The 8,692-nt window shown below is 45.9% G+C and overlaps 1 protein-coding gene across 1 annotated transcript; it reads left to right on the forward strand.

Moving 5' to 3' along the window:
* Positions 1–304: 304 nt before the first annotated feature.
* On the forward strand, positions 305–1,102 carry LOC147988573 (uncharacterized). Its single transcript, XM_087535177.1, has one exon. It carries the CDS (start codon positions 305–307, stop codon positions 1,100–1,102), a length of 798 nt encoding a protein of 265 aa, XP_087391303.1.
* Positions 1,103–8,692: the final 7,590 nt, after the last annotated feature.

Genomic DNA, 8,692 nt, shown 5'->3' on the forward strand with positions numbered 1-8,692 from the left:
CGCCTCCTCACCGCGCAGCCCCCCCGCCGTCCGTACCAAACCACGTCTCGACATGGCCGCCACCACGCCCGCGCTTCCGCCGTAGTTTTGGTCGTCGATCGGAGGAGGTTTGGCCCTCGCCGTCCTTGCCGGTGGCAGAGGGGACACGACTGCCGGCGATGTACCACGGCAGCCGAGGCAGATTCCGACGAGAGCTCCAGAGCGGCCTGTAGCCGGCCGGCAACCACCCCGCTGCATCGAGGTGATCATCGCGGCCTCTTCGCCACCACGAGCGCAAGGTGTTCGACCTTTTGCCAACAAAGGTATGGACAGTGGAGACGAGTTTTTCTACCATCACTTCCTTTGTTCATCGGACGATTCGTCGTGGGATGATGATGATCTTGTGGTGGCTGCACTGGTCGTTCACAACCATATTCAACGGCAGCTTCCTCGGTACATGGGGTCAGTCTCTGGCCGTGCTCCCAACCTGAACCGCAACAGGGAGAGAGGCCACGCCCTGCTCTATGCAGATTACTTTGCCAACACCCCGCTCTTCAGGCCGGATAAATTTCGTCGCCGTTTTCGTATGGCCAGGCATGTGTTCAATCGTATCCGAGAGGGAGTGGTTGCTCATGACCCATACTTCGAGTGCAAGACGGATGCCCTTGGCAAGCTTGGATTCTCCTCCTACCAGAAATGCACCGCGGCCATCCGCATGCTTGTATATGGAATTCCAGGCGATCTGGTGGATGAGTATGTGCGTATGAGTGAGACAACATGTCTGATGTCAATATACAAGTTTTGTCAGGCTGTGATCGAGGTCTTTAGCCCAGAGTACTTGAGGCAGCCAATTGCCGCTGATACAGAGAGATTGTTGGCGACCAACGCAGCTAGAGGCTTTCCAGGTATGCTTGGCAGCATAGATTGTATGCACTGGGAGTGGAAGAACTGTCCATTTGCTTGGCAGGGCCAGTACAAGGGGCATGTTAACGGGTGCACAGGGCCAGTGGTCGGTCATGGTTGGTGCGCCGGAAACGCTGGTGTTAGCGAGCCCATGGATGACCGATGTGTGAGGGGGAGATTGTTGGGATTAGTCCCACATCGGTTGTGGGGGAAGACATAACACGATTTATAAGGGCGGGGGTGCCTCCTTCTAACAGGCTCCTCTTTTGCGAGGAAAAAAGCCTAAGACCTCTCATAAGTCGGTGTTGCTCTCCGGTTGGGCCTAGTGACACATGTGGGTCAGAAATGTTGGTGTAGCGGAGGTGAGAAGATGCTGCAGTTTTAGGAGCTCAACAATTTCAGCTGGTAATGCTTGTACGTGTGTATTCCGAAGATCTAGCGTCTCTGGATCACGTAGCACCGGAACTCCTGGTGGTAGCTCCGGTATACCCTTCTCATGAAAGTTCAGGTACTTTAGAGCATCTTCAGCCGTTGGTTCCCTGAGGCGGTTTTGTGCCCAGTCATCGTCCCCAGGCGTTGAAATTGGTCCACTTTGTAGCCCTATTTTGGCGAATAAAGGGCCCATATGGGTGAGATTAGGCCCATATTCGGCGTGGTTCGCCGTGTCTCGGCGTTCAATTACCAACACAATTTTTTCTTACCACATATTTCATCAAAGAAAAATCGAATATTTCAACAAAATAGTACAACAATAAATAGTTCAATATAAATTATATAGTTCAACAAATAAAAACTCGTATTTCATCACACGGCGTCCCCCTTGAGCCTTCATAGGTGCTCAATCAGATCTTTCTGCAGTTGATGATGTATCTGTGGGTTTCGGATCTCCTGACGCATACTGAGATAGGCAATCCAAGTTGCCGGTAGCTGGTGATCAACTTTGGCTAGAGGACCCTGCCTGTAGTATGGTTCAATGTCAAACACTGGGTCTTCTTGCTCGCTCTCGATGATCATGTTGTGCAAGATGACACAACAAGTCATAATATCCCACATTTGATCCTTGGACCACGTCTGAGCGGGGTACCGGACAACATCAAATCGAGATTGGAGCACACCAAATGCCCGCTCGACATCCTTCCTGCACGCCTCCTGAATCTTCGCAAATCAGGCGTTCTTGCCTCCTGGCACATGGTTTGAGATGGTCTTTACAAATGTCGACCATCTCAGATAGATGCCATCAGCTAGATAGTACCCCTTGTTGTAGTGCCGCCCATTGATCTCGAAGTTCACCGGATGAGAATGACCTTCAACAAGCTTGGCAAAGACAGGAGAGCACTGCAGCACGTTGATGTCATTGTGAGTTCCTGGCATACCAAAGAAGGAGTGCCAAATCCAGAGGTCCTGTGTGGCCACCGCCTCAAGCACCACACTGCAACCACCTTTGCCGCCTTTGTACACCCCCTGCCAAGCAAATGGGCAATTCTTCCATTTCCAATGCATGCAGTCGATGCTTCCAAGCATCCCAGGAAATCCTCTTGCTGCATTTTGTGCTAGGATCCGAGCAGTGTCTTCCGCATTGGGTGTTCTCAAATATTATGGTCCAAACACTGTCACCACTGCCCGACAGAACTTGTAGAAACACTCTATGCTGGTGCACTCGGCCATGCACCCATAGTCGTCGAGTGAATCACCGGGAGCTCCATATGCAAGCATCCTCATCGCTGTCGTGCACTTCTGGATGGAGGTGAATTCAAGAGCGTCGGTGCAATCCATCTTGCACTTGAAGTAGTTGTCGAACACCCGAATGGAATTCACAATCCTGAGGAAGAGCTTTCGGCTCATCCGATAACGGCGCCGAAATGTTTTCTCGCCGTGAAGTGGAGCATCGGCGAAGTAGTCAGAGTAGAGCATGCAGTAGCCTTCGAGACGATGTCGGTTCTTTGCTTTCACCCGCCCAGGCGCCGAGCCACCTCGCCGCGGCTTTTCATTGCTCGCCAGCAGCTGGGCGAGGGCGGCGAGCACCATGAGATGCTCTTCTTCCTGGACGTCGGCCTCGGCTTCCTCCTCCAGCAGCGCGGCGAGCGCTTCCTCGTCATCCGAGTCCATCGCCGAGGCAGGCAAATCACCGAACACCTTGCGCCTGGTAGGCGTGTACCCGCCGTTAAACTGCTCCTTCGCGGTCGGGAACGGCGGCCGGAAACGCCCAGCTGCTGTTGGAGGGGCTGCCGCGGCGAAGCGCTACTATTTTTCCGGCGGGGAATGGCTATCTAGCGGTGAAGGGCGGCGGGCGGCGTCGGGATATAGCTAGTGGTGGCCGAGGGCGCGGGGAGTGGGAGGCGAGTCGCGGAAGAAAATCTTGACTTTTCCCCTGACGGCGTGGGCTAGCCACGCTTTTCCCTTGCGCCGGAGTCCCCAACTGCTTCCCAGTGTGTCGGGTTCAGTCTGTGACCGCCGGGCGGAAAAAAGGACCGAGTCGGCGATTTTCGGCGTTCTAGGAACGCGACTGGACCTTCGCGCCGACGCCGAAAAAATGGTCTGGGAGGCCCTGTTGAGGACGCGGCTGGAGATGCTCTTAGGTGGAACAGATTGTGCATACCATTCATACCATACTCCTCCAGACCCTCACAGCCTTCAAAATCCGAGTCTGTTACCGTTGGAGATCCAACATGGCGCAGATCTTTATTTGCCAATACTGAGGCAAATGATTGATGCAATCTGAGTTTGTTACCGTTAGAGATCGAACATGGCGCAAATCTTTATTTGCCAATACTGCGGCAAGCTCCAGGTTAATGTGTTGGATTGATAGTCGTCGAATATAACCATGAGAATGTTGATGAAATTCTCTTCAGCGGATTTCGATATGACAAATTCAAGCATCAAGTCATGGACTCGATAGCCACGAGCCTTACCATCATATCCAATTTCCAAACTCTTGATTAATAATTTTCTATACATATTTAACATTTTCCAAACGCTTGTTCAACATTTTTTCAAATGCTTGATTAACATTTTTATATACATGGTCAAATGTATTCATTATTTTTTTAATACATGGTCAACATTTTTTCTATACAAATTTAACATTTCCCAAATGCTTGATTAACATTTTTTCAAATACTTGTTCAACATTTTTTTCAAATGCTTGATTAACACTTTTATATACATGATAAAAAAATCATCAGTTTTTAATACTTGATCAAAAAAATTTCTATACATGTTCAACATTGTCTGAATCCTTGTTTAACATTTTTTAAATACTTGTTCAGCAGTTTTTAAATATTTATTCAACATTTAAAAAAATTATAGTGTTTTTGTAGTATATATATATATATATAATATTTTAAAGTATAAAGAAAAGTACAAAAATAAAGCAAAAAACCAGAAAAGGCTATCGTGGCCTCCCACGCGAGTGGGCTGGCCCATCTCGCTCGCCCCTTCAGCGCGTCGGAAGCTACACTCATTGAATGCAAGATATAGGGCCTCCTTGGGATCGAGTGGTTCGGTGGGAGAGGGTTCGATGGGGAATACGAATAAAACAATGTGCGGACTCCCCTTTAGGAGTTGATTCCATAGGTCGTTCAATGGTATGCAACCATTAATGCAAAAATAATTTGGAATTCGAGCGCCGAATCAAATTGTAAATCAATCACCAATGCGAAACAATTTATAAACCAAGTGCCGAATCAATTTGGAAATCAAGCCATAAATGTAATCTCTACTCCAAAAAGGGCAGTCCGTAGGTCATTCGTTGATACGCAGCCATTACTGCGGAAATATTTTGAAACCCGAGTATCAATATGGAAATCAATCCATTAATGCGAAACAATTAGTAAACTAAGCGCCGAATTAACTTTGAAATCAAGCCATAAATGTAATCTCTACTCCAAAAGGTGGAGTCCTAGGTCATTGGTTGATGCGCAAACATAAATGCGAAAATAATTTGGAAACTGGGCGCCGGACCAATCTAGAAATCAATCCATTAATGCAAAACAATTTGTAAACTAAGCGCCAAATCACTTTGGAAATCAAGTCATAAATGCAATTAATTAGTTAGACAGTTAATTAGATATGCAATTGCTCGTTGTGAAGCAACCATTAATGCGAAAATAATTTGGAAACCAAGCGCCGAATCAATTTGGAAATCGATTCATTAATAAGAGACAATTCATAAACTAAGCTCTGAATAAATTTGAAAATCAAGCCATAAATGCAATATATTTGCCAGACAGTTAAATATGTATAATATTAATTACATTCATACATAGATATTTTTTCACGCCGAACCAATTTGGAAAACCAAGTCATGAATGCAATTAATTTTTTAATTAATCAATTAATTAGGTAGATATCTACTTAGATCCAAAATTCGGAAACCCTAGATAAAATGGGCTGGCATACCTGGCGAAAGTCTGTCATCAGAGGTGGAACTTGTGAACGTCCGTCTCGCAATTTCATTATATTGGAGGAAACTAGATGGCTTTTTGTCAAATTGCCTTGACATTTCTTTAATTTTGAGTGTAAAATGTTTATCCAATTGGCACCCTAGGATCAAGATCGTGTGGTAGTTTATGCGTTCTCTGGCAGTTCCTCCCTGGCAAACGTTTGCTAGTTACTATTTCCAAATATTATTCGTCGTGATAAAAGGAAACTTTTCATGTGATATTTGGAATTTCTAGTTAATAGCTAGCATGTTTCAACTTTCAAGTGCTAACAAACCAAATAATTCCATGCATGGCGGGATTGTAGCTAAACCAAAATAAGAAACATAGATGATATATCCGCCAAAAAAAATCACGGATAGTATCAATTTAATAGCACCATTACAACTTTCTTATTTACCTCCATGTTTTAATGATGCTATATAGCATACTTTGTTTGTTAAAAAAAATCACGGGCATGTTGTCCATATAAGCAAGCAGGCCACCCTCCTCTTAGCTCCACTTTCGCTCCGATCCTCGTCGTAGTCTATGAGGAGATGCTCAATGCAATGGCGCCCGTAGCACTTGCACTATGCTTATTATTATTTTTTTGCACTATGCTTATTATTTGCCACCGTCCTTCTATCTGCTCTACCACCCGCACATGCCTACATCGGCCACCCAGCGTGGTCCCCTCCCCGGCCCAACCCCTCGATGGCAGAACCGACGTCATCTTCTGAGTACAAGATCTACATCATTCTGTTGAAGCCTCGAGCGGACGACGAAGCGTGCCAGGGATGGTACCGGTCCTTCCTCCCTGACGAGGTCACCTCCGATGGCAACCACGGCTCGTCCGCTCGTACAAAACCCTCTTCCACGGATTCGCCGCCTGGCTGACGGAGGAGGAGCTGGAGGCCGCGTCCAGGAAACCCGGCTTCGGGCACTGGTTCCCGAATGGGATGATGTACCCAGCCGTCGAATAACCACCAGACTGGGAACTAGATTCAAATATGAGTTGTACTCTAGATCTATCGGGTTCCAATTGATTTGGCGCCAAAAATATCTACCTACGAATCTAATTAATTGCATACCGGTCGTTGAATAACCACCAGACTGGGAACTAGATCTTTTTTCGCGAATACGCAAAGTTTGCGTATCATTTCATTGATAGAAGGAATAGAATGAGTACAACAATGGGTACAACACATGACACGAACACAGGTAGGCGTGAACATGGTGCCCGGAGCAGAGGACAAGGGATGTTCGGCCCAAACAGAGAATACAACACAGCTAAACCTACCAAGCCCAAACCTAGAGCGGCAACACTAAACCAACAGTAATACCAACATAGCCAAATCCAACTCCGGGGACACCGCGAGCTACAAAGATAGCGCCTTCAAGAAGGAAGACAACATCGAGACGTCGCCGCCATCCGGTCTGGAGGATTCAGACCTAGGGTTTCCCCTGAGCTCGAAGAGGGGCGCAACTGAAGGCAATGACAGTGCCTCCAAGAAGGAAAACGACACCTGCACGCGTCGCCGCTGCCAACATCGGCAAGCCGAGCATGGGTTTCTCCTTGGCCTGAGGTTGAGCAATCCCATAGCCGCCGAAAGTGGAATCGATGATGAGGGAGCAATGTTGGTCGGAGCCTCCGCGTTAGAGGGGGTTGGTGTGGCTGCACCTGCCGCCGGAGGGTGGCACCGCTTCCGGACCCACGAGCATTGGATGGGAACTAGATTCAAATATGAGTTGTACTCTAGATCTATCGGTTTCCAATTGATTCGGTGCCAAAAAATATCTACCCATGAATCTAATTAAATGCATACCCGGCCGTTGAATAACCACTAGACTGGGAACTAGATTCAAATATGAGTTGTGCTCTAGATATATCGGTTTCCAAACTGATTCGGCGCCAAAAAATATCTACTTATGAATCTAATTAATTGCCTATGTAATTAACTATCTGGCTAATCAATCGCATTTGTGGCTTAATTTCTAAAATAATTCAGCGTTTAGTTTAGAAATCGTTTCGCATTAATGGATTGATTTTAAAATATATTTAACGCTCCTTTTCCAAATTATTTTCGTCCCAACGAGCGATTGCATACGTAAATAATTGCATTTATGACTTGATTTCTGAACTGATTGGGCGCTTAGTTTACAAACTATTTCGTATTAATGAATTGATTTCCAAATTGATTCGGCGCTTGGTTTTTAAATTATTTTCTTATTAATGACTGTGTACCAACGAACGATATACGAACTAGGAGTAGAGATTGAGGTCAATTCATCGGAAAGTCCGAAGCAAGCTCAATAATCATCATCTTATTAGGAGGAGTCTGGAAATCTGAAGCCCAATAAAGAACCACAATTTTAAGTAATCTGCAGACCAGCAAGCTCACAGCAATGAGGTATCGCCCAACAGAGCAAAACACTATACTGCCGGGGACGAAAATAAACAGAGCAAAACTATCAAATGTGGGCGCTGCTATAGGTCGCTCTTAGCGAGCAATACGGGTTTGCCGCTCGCATAACCTGTCACACGCAGCTCACCTGGGCCAGCCCATTGTGCACGCCATCCGACATGCGCAAAAAAGAGTCACACCTGCTTCATTTTCTCATTCTGGTTTTGGGAACAAATGCGCAAAAATCTTCGCGGATTGATAAAGTGTTTGTGAATTCAAAAAATATTCAAGGATTCAAAAAATGAGCACCAATTTATAAAACAATCTGGAAAATGTTTGCACAACGAATTTGAAAATTGTTTGTGAATTGAAAACAAATAAAATACATAAACACAAAACTAAAAAAAGGAAACAATTGGAAGAAAAATATGCAGGAAAAAAAATAAAAAAAAATAAAAAACCAGAAAAACCAACCCTGAGATAGAAAAAATTGCTCCCGAACCAAAAAACTTGCAGTAAAGAAAGCAAAAAAAAAATCGCTCATTGATTTCCAAGAATGGGTGAAAGCTTCGAAACTAGTGAAAGAAAGAAAAAAGAAACGGCTCAACACTTTCCAAGAATGGGTGGAAGCTTCGAAACCAGTGAAAGAAGCTCAAATGTGGGCATGAGCCATGTGCTGCAATTGGCATGCCCACATGTTCCAGTCCTGACCCGTATGCGAGAGGACAAGACTTGCCTGCTCCCCGCGCGTGCGCCTATCCGTGCTCCTGCATACGTGACTTGATTTGATTGGAACAAAATAAAGCCCGGCCCCACTCCTTAAAATCAGGAGGAGATGATTAGATTAGAAAGAAAAAAAAACAACCGTAGGATAAAATGGGAGCACGAATGGAAGCATAGAAGGGAGCAGGCAAGCCGGATCCTATACGAGAAAAGGAGACCTCCTAATTAGCGCTTGCAGCTCCAGGAACAAGCATGCCCCGCTTG

This window comes from Triticum urartu, chromosome 1A, assembly GCF_056163025.1.
Source record: "Triticum urartu cultivar PI428250 chromosome 1A, HENAU_Tu73, whole genome shotgun sequence".
NCBI lineage: Eukaryota > Viridiplantae > Streptophyta > Magnoliopsida > Poales > Poaceae > Triticum > Triticum urartu.